The 17,062-nt window shown below is 42.1% G+C and overlaps 1 protein-coding gene across 4 annotated transcripts in view; it reads right to left on the reverse strand.

The window, feature by feature from the left end:
- The window catches only part of AOAH (acyloxyacyl hydrolase), a 94,590-nt gene that overhangs the window by 43,720 nt on the left and 33,808 nt on the right, over nt 1-17,062 (reverse strand). For all 4 annotated transcript variants that reach the window (XM_002197258.7, XM_072925849.1, XM_072925848.1 and 1 more), the window contains exons 3-6: nt 16,496-16,591; nt 12,060-12,120; nt 10,856-10,955; nt 3,670-3,729 (exon numbers count right to left, since the gene is read on the reverse strand). In XM_002197258.7, the coding sequence (XP_002197294.4) occupies nt 3,670-3,729; nt 10,856-10,955; nt 12,060-12,120; nt 16,496-16,591 (317 nt within the window). The remainder of the gene's footprint in view (nt 1-3,669; nt 3,730-10,855; nt 10,956-12,059; nt 12,121-16,495; nt 16,592-17,062) is intronic.

The following is a 17,062-nucleotide window of genomic DNA, read 5'->3' on the forward strand; positions in this document are numbered from 1 at the left end:
GCCAAAACCGCACTAGAAAGACAAACTACAGGGCTTGCAAAAAATAAGTACATAAGTAAAACCTCCTTTTATTCTGCTCACAGGCTGTGCTAAAAGTTTACCCTTTGCTGTAAACAGAATAAAATCGTTCCTTTTTTCTCAGCTAGTATTTTGAAAATTCTTGCTGACTCGCTCTCCATTGATTTCAAAGGAAGGTTATTCTGCAGTCACAAAGACTGCCCAACTTTGGTGGGAGTGGATGCATGATGATGATCTGACAATGCTATTGCTGAGGACCAGCTGCAGCAGCATTCCAAAGCCCAGCAGCCTCTGGCTCCACAGCCTTTGTATTCCCACACCAGGTGGGACAGTGAGATCTGGAGGTAATGCTGTAGCTCTGCTTGGCATTGTGCAGGAGAGTGGCTCATTTTAGGAATATAAAAAGGTAAAAGATTTTAGAAAGTGCAAAAAGGCCCTAGAAAGTAGACATAAAGCTGAGAAAGGCTGGGAAATTTAAAAACCTTTTCATGGGAAGCTAGGAAGAACTAAGTGAATACATTTATATTTATCATAAGGAACAAGAAAGAACTAGAACTTATTGATAGTTTGAGATGTGAAAAGTCCTAGATATATGCATTGTAAAGATAGAAAAAGTTTCCATCTTATATAATGAATTATTGTGTATTGTAGGAATATAAAAAGGTAGAAAACTTTAGAAAGTGCAAAAAGGCCCCAGAAGGTAGACAGAAAGTAGATTTGCATGGATGTTTGTTTCTCTGTGTCTCTTGCTTTTTGCTTGTATAATACAGACAGATAATAAATCCTAAGTCTGCAAACAGTCAGGGTCTAATCCAATTTTGTGAGACACGGACCGATCCAGCAGAGCTTATCTGACCTTTGAGGCTGTCTTGGGCTACTCTCAAGAGGCAAGGAATACAGGTATAAAAAAGGAGGGAATCTTCGTGTGAACAGGCACTATTGGGTCCTTCTCAGCAGAGACAGGCTACAATTGCAGCATGGGTTGTTGACAGAAGATGGGCTACTTGCCCCTATGTAACATGAGTGAGCAGGCAGGAGATCAGCTTATGTCCTTCTCTGCCTGTTAGCTCGCTTTGGGTTCCCTCCATGGCTTCCCACTTGTCCCACTGCCAGGCTGTGACTTGCAGGGACCTTGTAGTCATCACAGGATTGTACAAATGGTGCCTGCTCTCATTAAATGACAGAACTCTAATCACCATTCTTTCATTGCTATTGCTCAAAGATGCCCCTTAGTATCTTCTTCACCCGCAGGAAAAGTTAATGTTAGAGGTGCTCACAGTGATTGATTACACTAATATCCTATTCATTGCCTGTTAACATTCCCTAATGACATTTCTGTAATTATTTTAATTGGTTTTACTAAAAAGAATAGCAATGAGCCCCTAATGCTTGTTGGCGTTTGGTTTAAGCCAGTGCCTTACAGATGGCTCACTCCTTTCAATGAACGGAGACATTTATTAGAACTTTTTTTAGTTGTAGCTGCTTTCCCTGCATCTCTATATCTGCTGAATACCTTTTCTTTTTCCCAAACTCATAATGATCCTAAGAAATTCCAAATAATGTGAAATCCTGGGATTCAGATGGATCTCCCATTCTCATTACAACAGCCATCATCACATCTCTTTTTTTTTGTGCAGAGTCACACACGGCTGCCATGCCAAGATGGGAACAGTGCACTTGCAAGAACTTCTTCAGAAGGCTTTCCCCAATTATACAATGCAAGCAAAAGCAACCAAAAGAGCAAATATAGAATGATTTAACAGATCCAATTTGACTTTTTTGTATAGCATGAGCCAGAGCATGAAAGAGCCCAAACGAATGTTTTTCCTTTTTCACTGATGTTTATGCAGGGATGTCCTACCACAGCTGGGGTGTTTCTGGTTCCTCACCCACATACTCAGCCAGGTAATTTTCTCCCCAGGCAGTGAGAGCACTTCTGCTCTCACTAAGGTGTATCTGCCTGTGCAGGTAGGATCATGATCTGGGAACCTTGAGACTGTGAAGATGATTTCCTTACTCTTTCATCACACGCTGCTGCTCTGGGATACATGGCTTATGCAAGCATGATTCACACTGTGTTCCCTCCTAGAGATTCTCTTTTGTGTTTCTTACTGCATTGTTTTTCTGGATCTGAAAATAACTTCAGTCTGGGTGAATGGGAAATTGCGAGCTGAAGCAATGACTCTAGAAATGTTATTTTCTATTTTCCAGGTTGAAAATAAGTTTCAGCCAGGGTACAGGAAACACTCTAGGAATAACCGCAGGAGAGGACTAAGCAAGCATATGATACGTGTTTCAATTTGAGTTGACCTTGCATTGTGCAGGAGGTTTGGAAATACACTGAAACCCAACTGTGACCTTTCTGCTTCCAGTCTGTTTGTCCTTCCTGCTGGTAAATAGGCAGCTAGGAGCAGCAAGCGGGTGGAGGCCAATGGAGATTGAGAGAGGTATCAGGGCATTGAGCAGTTTTGAGGATACGTGAGAATAAAGGTAAAATAGGAGAGACTATTGCACCCAAAGACTGATGCCAACCATGCCACCCTACCCAGGGCAGCCTGAAAGGATGTGGTACGCCCATCCCAAGAAAGTGGGATGTGGCTGCCCATGTGAGGAACTCAGCCCAATATGCCAAGGGTATAGCACATGCAAGGAAGCAAAGGAATTTTATCCCACAGGGCAGCACCCCCATGCCAGTCCCTCTCCAGCCCTGTGCCCGATCTCCAGCTCACAGAGAGGACCTGCTTGGCCCACAGCATCTCATTACAGGTGTTAACTGTGACGTGGGGACTTGCTCCAGGGAAAGAAGAATAAAAATTTCATGCAATTTGAGTGGAAATTGCAGGCCATCAGTAGCACAGCACTGAATAGGAAAGGAAATGAGTAAGAGATCCTGCTGGTTGCTGTTCTGTGGAAGCTGAGGACCTCTCAGACAAGCATCCCTCCAGCACTTTGTTTATTTCCCTGGCTTGGTAATTTGGCAATTGCCCAAAGGCTAATTAGGCACCTCAATTTTCACTTTTGTGACTAGCATCACAGTAAGGATTCAGGAATAAGCAATATAAATAATTTCTTCACAAACAGTTAAAGCATTTCCTCTGCATTAAGTGACTTAACTGGAAGCAAACTCGAGGGCTGAACTGACTCACCTAAGTGAACCTAGCAGAATAAAAGCTGCTACCCTTCTCTGCAACCCTTCAAAGATCCTCTACAAATCTGAGAACTGTTGGAGGCAGAAAGATTTCAAATTCCATTTTTCAAATTTTAGAGGCAAAGGCCTCCTCTATCTCATAAATACAGGAAAAATACACAGAATTTGCATTCAGGCCATTGCTTGAGTTTCAGACAGCCCCAAAGCACAGTTGCTCTGCTCTGAGGCAATGAGTCAGTTCATGATGCACCCACTTACATACAGCTACAAGGTAGCTGCATTTTTCGTTATTTTTTATGCTCCCCCCATACTTTCATATTTTTTCTTTATTTCTCCCTCTCTTTCTTCCAGTGTCACCTGATAGAGCAGATCTTGTATCAAGTAGGAGTGAGTCAGCATCCAATTCAATGCTAATCAGGAGGATTCACAGTCAAGACAAAACAAACAAGGACTCACTCCTGATAAAATGCCAGTAAAACACCCTAACGCCATCGATTTCTTACCAGGTCCTTGGAAGTCTTCATAATTCTTTTTGCTTTTCTTATTGCAACACTCAGTCCCACCTAGGAGAGCAAGAACAAAATGAAAAACAACCAGATCAGCCTCACAGTATCCTACCAACTTTTCTCCCCGTTTCCTACCATTTTTTCTATTTTAATATCAGTCAGAGCACAGAAATGATGTATGAGTCCACAAACTCCTCATCAGTTACTTTTTATTGGACTAACAATCAATTATCCAGTCACCTTCTATGAAACTCCAGTAGCAAGAATTCATTTATTTTGCTCCAGGGCATCATTTATTTCCCAAGGAAAAGTCCAGATCAGTTGAAGAGCTGAAATTCATATCCTGACTGCACTGCATGAGCTGCAGAGGACATACTTCTCTAGCGCCTCCTCCTGAAGGAAAACTCATCCATTAAAAGGCTAAAAGAGCATTACTCGTGTAACATCAGTCTGACTTGGGGTAGGAGGGTACAGAGGAAACATTTGCTCTTGCATGGATAAGAGTTATACTCAGCTGAGGTTCATCCTGGCAGGGGAGCATGGCATGCAGGAAGGTACAAAGCAGGAAGCAGAGTTTGGAAGGAAAATCCCCTGCTTAGGATCCAGGAAGGTTAGCTTTTTATTCTGGAAATACTGCCCTGGAGAGCAAGTTCTTGCTGACAGCATCAAGATAGTTTTTCTATTGGGTCCGTGCCAACTTGTGCTGAAGAGGCATTTTGGGATACCTCCACAGTGCGGATACTTATACCTACATGGAAAGAAAGAGTAGGAGGACCATTCCAAGAAAAGGTCTTGGAGAGGCATCAGGTTGGCCATTATAAGGCCCCAGGTTACAAATAAGTCAACTACTAGAGATAGGCAAATAAATCCTGAAATTCCTTTGCACACAAGCTCTTTGAAGGAGAAGAGGAAATTTTGTGCGAGGGGCACCATCTGTAAGTGTGAGTGACAGCCCAGGACCAGCTCTGCTGGCAGCAGGACAGATGTGCCATGTGTGGTGCAGCAAGGTCAAATTGCACACTGACGGCTGCTTGCCATGGCCAGGAAATGCCAAACACTGCCACGGTCCTGCTCTCCAAGCTTTCCTCAAGACTCTGCCATTGCAAAAACCTCAACAAATACATCTTTACACCCCATGTGGTCCATGGCCTTGGGTGCTGCCTGAAGAAGTGTTGAGGCATGGGCAATAAGTAGCTGCTCTTTCTGCACTCTGCCATTAGTTACCTGGCCTTAAGAAATTTGTATCCCAGCACAGAAAGATCACACTGCTTCTCCTGCCACAAGGACTCTTCCCAGCCATGGAAGTGAGGGGATACCCCAGATATGCTCATGTCATCCAAAATATTTAACAACTCTGATGAACAGCACTTTCCAAATTCAGCCATATCTTTCCATAAGAAAGGAAGTTCTCACAACTCCAGTTTAGGAAAAAAAAAAAAAAAAAGAGAGAAGAGGGAGTCAGAGGAGTTTTGGAGGGTTGAGGTAACACCAGTGTGCTCCCTGCTGCTGCTCCATTTTAAATTCAGGACAATATTCTTGTATCTCAGTGATGACAATGCCCATATGTTGTGCTGCATTTATTAGGCCACCTTTGAAAACAGCCATATCTGTGAAATATGATATGTGACATAACTAAGTGATGGCCTCTGTCGTCCTCCTCAGCATTCAGCATGATGAAGGCTGAAAACACTGCCTGTTTGCTCTCTTTCAGCAGGAATAACTACTTATGTTCTGTAGGCTTTGAGAATTGGTAAAACCCCCCAACCTTAAAATAAAAAAGGAGCTAAAATTCAATTATTTTTTGAAAATGTTTCAAATGGGAAAAAATCCAGAATATTACAAACACGTTAGCACCTGATTTTTGTTCAAAACTGTTCATGGGGACAAACTGTTCTGTCTGAAAATGACCTGCTATGAGTCCCTCCTACAGCCCAGCCTAAGGACATTACTGGGTCTGAGGGCTCTGAGGTAAAGTCAGCACAAGTTTATATTTATCTGGACAGAGCTACAGGAACTCAGCAAGGGGGAAAATAGGGATGCTTCAGCAAATGCTATTATTACAGCATTTGGAAAAAAAAGAAAATGTCCCTCATGTGATGGCACCTTATTGAACAGCAGCATGCCAGATTAGAATATTAAAGTAGACTTAATTTGTATTTTAAGTAATCATTGCCAGCATTTTTGTGCTGGGGATAAAATTTAGCATGTCATTATAATTGATTTAGGCAGTGATCAAAGCAAATTAATTAACCGTGATATTCAAGGGTCAAAAATTTATGGTGAACAACACAAAGGGATATGGACGGATAAGCATAAGCAGCAAGGAACACAGACTTCTAAGCTGCTGGGTTTTAATATATGTGCCACATTAATATGTGTAGTTAATATATGTTTAATTCATGGTGCCTATAGTCTTCTAAAAATCAGGGTATGTCACAAATAGATGAGAGAAGCTAGCAATGAGCCAAGACGTTGTTTTCTAGTTACTTCCCCTGGGCAACTGCTGTCCCCAAAACCAATCATGCATCTTATGTTTGCCATAGTTATGTTGTACAATACCAGCTGTTATCATTTCTGCAATAAAATTACTTGAGAGGCAGACGTGAAAAATGGCTTGAAATTGAGTATAATAGAAGGAAAATTCCCAGAGAGGTAGGACTGGGTGGGAGAGACATTTCTTGCTCACAGCAGCAGCACGTGAGAAATCCATGCTTCAGAAAGCTACAGGAATACTGTACTTGGAAAGCAGAAAACAAAGGAGGAAAAGGCTGGAATGACCTTGCATGTTGAAAATGCTCTCTCTAAAGCACTAAAGCTGAAACCTTCTCTCACTTCACAAGTTCCTTCACTCCAGGTTGGACTGTGGAAGACTGGCAGCTGAAATACCCACCGGGAAGAAAACACTCCTGGTTTCACGGATCACCTGTAATCCCTGACTGACACCAGCATGTCAAGCCTGCTGCTGAAGGCCATGCCACCCCTACAACCTCCCCTGCTGCACCTTGGCTTGCCAGGAGCCTCCTCTCTTTCCCATGGCATGAGAACACCACCAAGGAGGGGTTTCCCTAGGCTTCAGCCGCTGATGGATGAGTCGTGGGGAGCAGCCAGCACCATTCACCCCAGCTGGAGCAGCCCTGCCACCTGTGTGCACAAGATATCCAGCCACGAATGGGGCTGAGAGCAGGGTGTCACTGGGATTTCATTCACTGCCTTCTCTCAGTGTTCTCCACGAAGACCACACGTTCCCAGTAATGATTTCTTTTTTGGCAAACAGATGTATTTCTCATAGTAAACAAAAGCATGAACCAACTCTAATTCTCTCTCATTTATCATCCTTGTTAGCCAGCTTTTTCCCAGGAGACCAGATATTTGCAAAACACTCCAAGTTTTCCTTCTAACTAATTTTCATCATCCTTTAACCAAGAGTAGCAAGATAGCAAAATTCTGCAAAGCTTGTCAAATAGCACAGCTAAAAGTGGGATTTGTTCACGAGCAATGCTTCTTTGTTCTCACACAGTAATACCCACAAGGGATGTGGGTTTGTAGAAAGTCAGTGAAAGACCTGATGGAGAGTACACAAACCAGCATGAGTGCTTGTGGCAGTGATGCTTATTTTGGCAAGATAAAATTATAAAAATATAAATAGTATATTTTTGCTGATGAAAAATGACTTCCACAAAATCCTATTGATGGAGATTAAGACAAAATATACAGCCGAAGGGTCTCTGATAATCTGGAGCATAAAAGTGATGGGAAGCAGAAGAGGCATCCTGAAAGGCAGAAAGATGGAGTACAAACTTCCAGCACAGACTGTTTTAGTGATTGCTAGAGCACTACTACGGTGCTGAAGTCAAGCCATTATTCTGGCCCCAACAAATTAATTAAAGTATTGCCATTTAACCAAACAGGCCAGCTGGCTTAAAACAATCTAGAGACAAACTGAGAATAATCTCCAGCAAACCTGTTTGTTCCCAGGGCCAGAAAGGAATCGTGGTAGGCACTGCATAAAATTCTTCACCCTATTTCAGCCCTTTTCACTCACTAGAGGAACATCCCTGTATTACACAACCTAGTGCAGAAAGTCCTCCAGCATATGAGCTAATAAACATTTTTGGTTAAAAATCATCCAGTCATCCTAAACCAGGTATCTTGGGTGCCTGCACTACTGTCAGTCTTTTGGAGTGATTCTGCAGCCCATGTTAGGATATCTGTTGTTGATGTGGCTTAAACTACAAAGTGCATTACAGATGTACCTTGAACCACAAAGCATTTTATAGCAGCTTCAGATACTGTCCACTTTTCAGCCACCTTTAGTAACCCTTCACTTCTGATTTGCCCTACTAGTTTGTCTCTTTTCTTGAAGGAGACCCCAGTGTTGCCATCCTCATACTAAAGGGCAGAGGAGAAGCTTTGCTCTGCTCTGCAAGCCACTGGTGGCAAGAAGGGGCTCACAGGACCCAGTACAAAGGAACAACTGGTTGTATGGTCATGCTGGTGATCCAGGAGCTGCAAGGGTCCCTTCCAATCTTCCCTACCAGCATCAGAGGTCTGCCCCTGAAACTGATTGTAAGCAGAGGACCCCACCATGCCCAAGCCCCAGCAACAGGGAGCTGCCCTTGCCCAGGCTGGATGCCCTTCTCCTCCAGCTCCGTGCTGGGAACACTGAGCTCCATGCGAATGGAGTAATATTTTTTATCCATAAGTAGAGCAAAGTCTTCCAGAATAATCACAGAGTGCTAATAGCTCCAGGCAGCTTGGCAAAAAACAAACAAAAAATTGGGCTAATCTGTTAGAGACCAGGGAAGTATGTAAAGTGATGTAGTAATGCACATATCATTTACGTGGATTGCGGCATCTCCATTAAGTAGACAGTTTGAAAGGCCTCTGAAGCAGGGGCTCTTCCTTCCTCAAAACACAAAACCTCAGTAAAGCAACAGTGCACAAAGAGAGAAAAATAAACTAATAATGGATAAAGCATGTGGATATTTTCCACTTTCCAATTTTTTATCTAGAGGCAATTAAAATCTGAGCATTATGCAGCTATCCAAGGACAGGTAACATTATTTCTTTCACTCCCTTTGCCAGTACAAATATGATACTAATTCTGGGAAAATGGGCATCCAAAAGTCTAAATGAAGTACCTGAAAATCAATAGTGTTGAACAGAACAGTCATTAGTATTAAAGTCTTGTTCAAACACCCAGCAGGGGACTGCGCCAACATTTGGAGACTCATAAAACTGAAGTGATCAATCAAATTACAAACTAAAGGAGCAAATGTGAGGTAAACTGCATTTTATGCACCTGTGTCTCTGATTGTGTATTAATTTTTTCACCCATAATTCATCTTTACTCAGTCTGACTAGTCACAGAGTTACTGTGGGCAATTTATCAACCACTTGAGCATGAATTCCAGGCACTGCTCTTCTCCTCCCATCTCCTCATGCTCTCTCAGTGCACAAGGGGAGACAAAAATAAGGGCACAGTCAGTGTAAAAAAATGGTTTTGTTGGTAGAATTCCCTTATTCCTGTTGAGAAACAAATACCTTGACAGAAAGGGGTTTAACTACCACTCGGAAGGGAAGAGGGTTTGCTTGAGCTGCTTGCTCAGAGGGATAGTCTCCAGGCCATGCAAAAAAGAGTCCAAATGTTGTTAAAAAAGAAAAATAAACCAAAGCCCCACAACATTCAGCCATTTTCCTCATGGACAGTGCACTCACTGAAGTGGTTGCTGGAGGTGGAAGGAGATAACAACTTGGTCATACACGTGCTCTGTGAGATGGGTAAGAGCTCACAAAGATGTGACAGCAACCCCACGAGTGGCATCCTTTCCCCTCTGTCTGATCAGCCTAGCATTTCAACACAGGTGTTCTAATTTCTTCACAGGAGCCACCTTGATTTAAACAGCCTCTCTCTCCAGGCTCCTTAGCCTAACTCACTGTGCAGCCATGGCAAGCCCATCCCTCTCTTTCCGTGCAGTTCATTGCCTGCATCCTCTTTCACTTCAAGAGGCACCTTGCACTTCTGACATTCAGTTCAAGATGGGAGATTTCTGATGGCACCTGTTTGATGAAGTTTGGGCAGTATTCTGGTTGAGTTAGTGTGGGCCCTCTGTGCTGCTTGCACTCGTCTTCTTTCACCCCTGTATGGTTGCATACCCATAGATCTCTATGTTCACATATCGTGGAGCACAGACTCACACCTGAGGTAAAACAAACGTTACTGTCATTCTTGGAAGGCAGGTGTTTTCCCAGACCTTAATATTGGCAGAACTAAATCTATATTGGAGATTAACTGCAGATCATTAAAGCCCATAAAAAGATTGCCTGATTTCAATGACTGCTGGACTAGACCCTGTGTGAAACACCTCATGCAGACCAAACATGCCTTTCTCCATCCAGATGCAGGGAAAAAGATTTCCAAAAGTAAGTTCTGAAATGAATGACTTGCTTTTCAGCACCACCAAACAGCCCCCACCACTCTCAGGTTTTAGTGTGACTGGAGGTGCATGGTGTCTGGGACAGAAAAAAATACTCACAACCAAAAGAATCCCAAAACAAACAGTATATGTTCAGACACCTATGCAGATATGCAAGTATGCAAGTATGGCAAAGGTCTAGGACATGCAATCAAGGACCTGCAAATGTTGTAGCAAGTAACTGTACATCACAGAAGCGGTGGTAATTAAATATGAATTCAGCCTGTGGCAAAAGATAACACACATTAGCTTAAACCTCTTGCACAGCAGACTAATCCAAGTCAAACAGCCCTCCATTTCCAGCAGGTAACTTGCACCCACGCAGGCTGTCACGGTAGATCAGGCAAGGTGGGGATCACTTGTTGTGCTGTAGTAACATGGGGGCATAGATGAGCCTCAGCTGAGTATCTGCTTTGGGTTATTGTACTGCTTAACAATAAAGTCCCCACTCTTCCTCTCTGATCCAGACAGTACAAGAGAATTTGACCCTGTGACTCCCATGCACCCTCAACCCAGTGGATGAGGGTCCATACAGCTAATGTGTGTTATGCGCCTTTTGTTCAAACAGACATTTTTTAGGAATGTCCACACTCTAAATGCTTATTTCCTAGACAATGCATGTGCAGTGGAAGCCTTCAGACTGCTCAATTCCAGCTTAAAAGATATTGTGCAATCAGTAGTTTTAAGAAAAGTGGGAAACAACTCACCTTTGGAGGAGAGTAGAGATGACAAAGTGGTTGTCCTGGATCCTGTTTACACAGCCTCAAGGAATGGCAAACGACATCGGCATTCATTTCCCTGTCTATGCTGAATGAAATGGTGCATAAACAAAGACTATTATGTTTTTCTGGGCTCTTGAAAGTAGAAGCTATTTCCATGGGAAGCTAAATCTTCCCATCACACCACACAATAATCTCAGCTCACTTCACCGTGGCCCATAACCGCTGCTCAGTACAGTGTTGGGTTCTAAAGATTTCCTGCCACGACATCCTACTCAGCACTTAAAATTGGAACCCAGGATGATGAAAAAGGACTGTGCTCTACATGCAGCACCTCAATCAAATGCATTATAACTATTCTAGTTTTTTAATCAACCATAAGCCTGACAAAGATTTAAAGGTTAAAGTTAATGCATATGCAATTTGGCACATATGAATGTTCAATCATTAACTCAACAACATAACCAGAAATCCTTCAAAGATCCTTAACTTTTAATCACCAAGCATGAGCGCTAGGATTGTTTCTTCAATTTTGGGACACACCTCTGGGCTAATTAGGAATTAAATTAAAATGTTTGATTACAGCATTTCTCAGTCCTGTAAGCACTTTGCAGTCCCTTGGATAGTTTTAAAAACAAAAAATAAAAGCCCTAGGGAAGAGGAAGGTCTAGTAAAAGCTCTGTTAATTAAACTAAGAACTTTCAAAGAGGAATAAAATGACCTACATTTTTTTTTTTTTAATCACTTAGATTAAATAGTAGGCTTCCCCAAGAGTGCATATCAAGGTCGGGGCTGAGAGCATGTAGGGCCTGACAAGTAGAAAGCCTGATTAGAGTTAGAATGGAAAGCAAGAGCCAAGCAACAACTGTGTGATTTTATAGAACCTGTCTCACACATACAGGTTATTCAAATTCCTCCCTCAGCCAAATGAGCTGAATTTCAAAAGATAATTATATCAGGTGGGCCTGATCTGAGATTTAAATGGAATATCAAAATGGTTACCAGTGGCAGCCTGTGTTTATTCACTCAGGAATAGCTGTGCCAAATGCCAAACCAGAATCACTGTGAAGCGCCTCTGCTTTAAAAATAATGTGATTTTAGGACTGAAATCCCTCCACTTCAGCCTGACAGCACATCTGTATATGTCAAGAACAAACTAAGCAAAAATCTGAGAGGACACAGCAATACTTACAGTTCAGCTATGTGTGGTCTGTAAAGTTCAGCAAGCACATAACAGAAACCTTGCAGTTTTTCTAGAAAACATAATTTAAATTTTTTTTTAAGTAATTGAACATGGTGAAACTGGTTTTGTAGCAGCCAAAATACAGAAGCAGTTGGTTCATTAAGGTGAATGCTGATTTACCTTAGGGGAAGGCACGTGAATCTCTGACCTCAGTGTAGCACCAGAGAATGGGAAAATCTGAATTTCTAATCTTGCCTAAAAGCCTTCTGGCTTTATGTAAGTCACATGATGACAACAAAAAAGGACAAACTAACTTTTGTTAATTTTTCTAAGTATGGCAAAATGGAAAAGTCAAAAGAAATGTTGCATGCCACAAAATCTTCTAAAAAGTTTAAACAAACATCTCAGTAGGATTGAAAGGAGAAAGAAAACAAACACATAAATCAAAGCGCAAAAAGTGATATTGGGCTTGATGCTACTCCTAGAACTGCCTCGGAGCTTCTGAGGGTTTGTGGAGCTAAGAGAATATGTTTTGTGTAGAGCAGGAGTTGTGCAGGAGTTATTGCATTCAAAGAAATACCTGACACTTTTCATTTGGCTTCCTTTCACAGTCTACAGCCGTGTGCTTTTTTGGGAAGCTGGCTCAGGTGGTTTCCTTAATATGTGTGAAGCATGTAATTGATAAGTATGTTCATCAGAGATTTATTTAAGGCACTGTTGTAAAATAACAGGGGATCCATGCACCTGAGCAAAGACACTGAGGGAGAGTGAGGGTTTGAATACAAGCAGGCCACTGTTCTGACCAGCCCGTGAAGGAAAAGTGCCTGTTTGTTGGCCTGAACAGACTAGAGCTGGTTAACCATGCACATATCCTGGAAAGGAGGTGCCAGGCCTTGCTCCAGCTGGGGTGGTGCTGTGAAATATCATAAGAGACAGGTTCACACAAGTGCCGTGACAACAACCTAGCAGCTCCTCAAACTCCTTAGAGTTGTCGTTTTCTCCTGCACCTCAATTACCCAGACAGATAAATATCTGTACCTGGGGAAGAAAGCACAGAGTATTCTCATCTTTCCCAGAGAAAAGCCATAGAAACACCCAAAGCAGTCACCTCTCCCCAAATTTGGGCTGAATATTCCATTTTAACCAGTGCTAGGCTGGGGGGCTGCTGCATACAGGGTGGGTTGTTCTGCTGTGTGGAGGGTACATGGGTGTGCTCCTGCTCCCACAGCTGCTCTCCTGCCAGCACTGCAGGCACCCCAGCTGGCAACCTGCACCTGAGAAAGGAAGACTGGCACCAGGAAGGCGTATCAGGGAATGAAGAGATAATTTTCCCAACACCCTCCTACTCATGGTGTTGCAGGCAGCTTCTGTAACTACAGTAGCTGATTTTTCTTATGCCATGACAGGTGTTTTATTTCAATCAAGTTATTAGTTTAATTTCTTTGCCTCCTTTGCCACATAACTCCTCACTATTGGCTCTTTAGAAGCAATCTGCAAGTAAAAATTGGTCTCCTGACTAGAATTAGATTTTATTCTTGTTCACCTAAAATGAAAGATGTCGCAGACATCAATAACCTGTGTTTGGCATCACTGCTGATTAGAGTACCCTCTGATGAGGCTTGCCAGTGGGGTACCTGACTCCCTAAGGTAGCCTGCAGGCAAATGTGGCTGGTTTCCCCAACACCTCCCCAGTGTATCACAGGTGATGGTCTCCTTATGAGTTTCTCAAACCAGCTTGTTTCCACAATATTTTTGGCTCTGAAGGAGCCAGCTGGCTGCTGTAACCTCTCCTGGTGTCTGAGAAGAGAGCAGAGTTTGGCTGCCTATCAGCTCTGGAGAACTGATAAAAGTGTTTTGCTGGTAACACCAATTTTCTCCTAGTAATAATGTTAAATTATCAATAAGCATGTTATCAATAATCTTCCTTTGGGAAGATTCAGATGCCATTCGGGCTTTGGCTTTCAAGAAAACACCAAGACCAAAGCCACAGACAGCATTTACAGGACTTGCCATTGGAGCCAGGCTGCGTCCATGTGTTCACAAATCTCCAGCTCTGCTAACACACACAAGGAGAGGATATTGCAAAGAGAAATCTCTGTTAGGAAAAAGCAGTGTAGGTCAGAAAAGAAGGGGAGAGAAAGAGAAAAATGATGAATAACTGTGGGTCTTCAGGGGCAAGAAAAGAGCTTAAAACTAAATGCTGGAAAATTCAGAGAAAATGTAGAGTATATTTGCTTCAGTTAAAAGAGATCCCCTAAGATCCCTTAGATCCTCTAAGAACAGTCCAGAAGGTTTTCATATATAGCTTCATAGTCCTGGCTGAGTCCCAGAGGACAAATATTTGCAAAAAAGATGCTATTATCATGTTGCCATTTGTACTTGAGCTCTAAGGTGTTTACACAGCAGTGGTCAACACAGAAGCAGAGCATGACTCAGAGGCAACGCTGGAGGCAGAGGGTCTCAAAGCACATTTCGGGTATCAGTCACCTCTGTGCCATCAAGCAGACAGTCAGTATCCAGGTAAACATACATTCTTGCTAAGAACACCTCTTACACTGTGAATACTGCCCTTCCCCCAGACCTGGCCTTTCTATCTGCTCAAGAGCCTTCTTCACTCATGACATACTATTCTTATTTTCATAGGTCTATTTGCCATGTCACTTGAATCACACACATTGCAAGTATTTCCATACAAATGAGGCTGTGGTTCTGTTTTCTACACAGCCTGTAAGATTGAGTGGGACTGACAGGTACTGAAATTTTATCTCTTTTTCTCTAAGCATTTTTTGTTCTTCAGCATCACATAACTTTACAGAAGGTTTGATCCAAACCTGACTTGATTGTAATAAGAATTATAGGAGGCCCTCAAAAAAATCCAGTTTCTAAGGTTTTTGGAGTCCTACTCCTTTTTGTGCCTTAAGAAAAGCCTTGCTGCCATTAATTTGTTGCTGTTATTCTTGCTATGGATTGTAGGCATGTGCATAATAATGAAATTGTTTCTCCATCTGAAATGCATGACCTGCCTTGGTAGGTTTGCTCCTCACAAGCGTTCAAAGCTTTTCCACTGTTTCAAGCAGCAAGAGGAAACTGTTGATTCCTGCTGGGCTGCAGTGTTCACCTCCCAGGAGAAGATAAATCAGGTTACACTCTAGCTCCCACACAATCCATAGGATTTTTCACTCCTTTCAAGTTCAGGGTCAGGTTTTTTTCTACTGGATATATCCATGCATCTCAGAAGGTAACTGGATTATACAGACTAAACTAAAGGGATAATAGGATTTTATGTGTGTAAAGAATGGCAGCTGAAAAGAAATATCTTGACATGTCAGAAGAACAAGGTCCACTGAGTGAATCATGAATACAGAGCTAGCATGTCATAATTTAAAGAACAAAATTGTGTTTTAATAGCAGGATCAGTGCTTCTAATTGCAACTTCATGGTTATGTGCCTGTAATTTACAACACTGAGGATATGACTTATGGAATAGAAATCAGATAAGCGTCATTCTATTGATGAATAAATCCTAGCAATTAGCTCCCTGCCCCATTCTGCCTTGGGAAATCCTTCCTTGGAAAGGAGGGAATTAATATTCTACACATATCCTCTGTGAAACTGGGGTCTGCAGAGCAAGACGGTTTTCTCAGAGACACAGTTCATGAAATCATATAAAAATGACATTTTAATGAAGAATCCTAAGCCATCTTTTTACATTAATAACATTAAAAAGATATCATGAATGTGAGATCTAGCTACTTAAATATTTATAGGATTGGTGTGTGAGGCACAAAGCTATTCTGGCATTCAAACAGTTCTCTATTTAGGGGTGTGCCTGTGGAGCTCCAATCTCCTTTGGGTAGATAAAATAAGGGGCAGAAAAAGGGGAGTCTTACATATATTCGCATGGAATAGATATCGCTTTTGAAATTTGTATCACCAATTACTTTTCAGTAGCTTTTCTGTGCACATCAAATGCTCACATCTTACACCTGTCAGACTCATCTCATTTTTAAAATGTTACAATAGCAGTTCTCATACCTGCTGAAAACATTTTCATCTTCACTTCACTGTTGCTATAAAGACCCATATCAACAAGCAGGAGGAGTGGTGGGGCATACAGTGAATCTATTCTTAAGCTGCTAACAAAGAGACTAAGGGGAGAAAAAGGAAGGGAACTGGTCTGCACGTGTTGGTGCTCACATGTGTGTGGGGCTTAATATAGCCCCATTCACTCTAACTTTTGGGACAAAATCCCAGCTCTGAATCTAAGTGAAGCCATGTCACTGACTTCCCTGTAAATAGCAACTTGCTATCTCCCAGCTACACACATTTGAGGTCCTGCACAAGAAGTAGATAAAGTTTTTTTTCAGACTTCCAATCTGAGTTTTGAATTAACAGGGAAATAGATCAGCACCAGCGTGGCATATGGCACATTATTTGGTACTTACCAGGTATGTAGTCACACAGTCTCTCCACAGCTGCCTTTACTGTACTGTTGTGCCACTGTGCAAGCTGTTCAATGACAGACACCACAAGCACACATCCTTCAAGAAAACAAAAAGCCAAAAAGAAGAAATACCATTATTGGTGAAATGTTATGAAGCTTCTTGCACCAAAGAAGTATTTCTGGCATCTTTGGGCATTTTATTTCTTGAGATGATAGGTATTTAAGGCAAAAAAATATCAGTGAATTCATGTCTTCATTCAAATCCTGTAAGTTATTAGAGAGAGAATGATGATTCCAGAGGAGCACAAAGAACAGCCTGGCTTTTAAAGCACTGTATGGTGCTCCTGGAAAAATGATTCCATTCTTTCAAGGTTGAAAATTGAGGAGTCAAAGGGATAGCCATTGTTACAACTGCCTGCTTGATCACCTGATCTCTCATTTTATCTCACAAGGAAAAAAGGCACAGGTCTGTACTGAGCAGGACTTTTATACCTCTCCACACAAGCAGCACAGAGAGGTACAAAAACCGGAAACCAAATGTTTGTTACTGCCTACAGAAGAGAAGTCA

Source organism: Taeniopygia guttata, chromosome 2 (assembly GCF_048771995.1).
Source record: "Taeniopygia guttata chromosome 2, bTaeGut7.mat, whole genome shotgun sequence".
Taxonomy (NCBI): Eukaryota; Metazoa; Chordata; class Aves; order Passeriformes; family Estrildidae; genus Taeniopygia; species Taeniopygia guttata.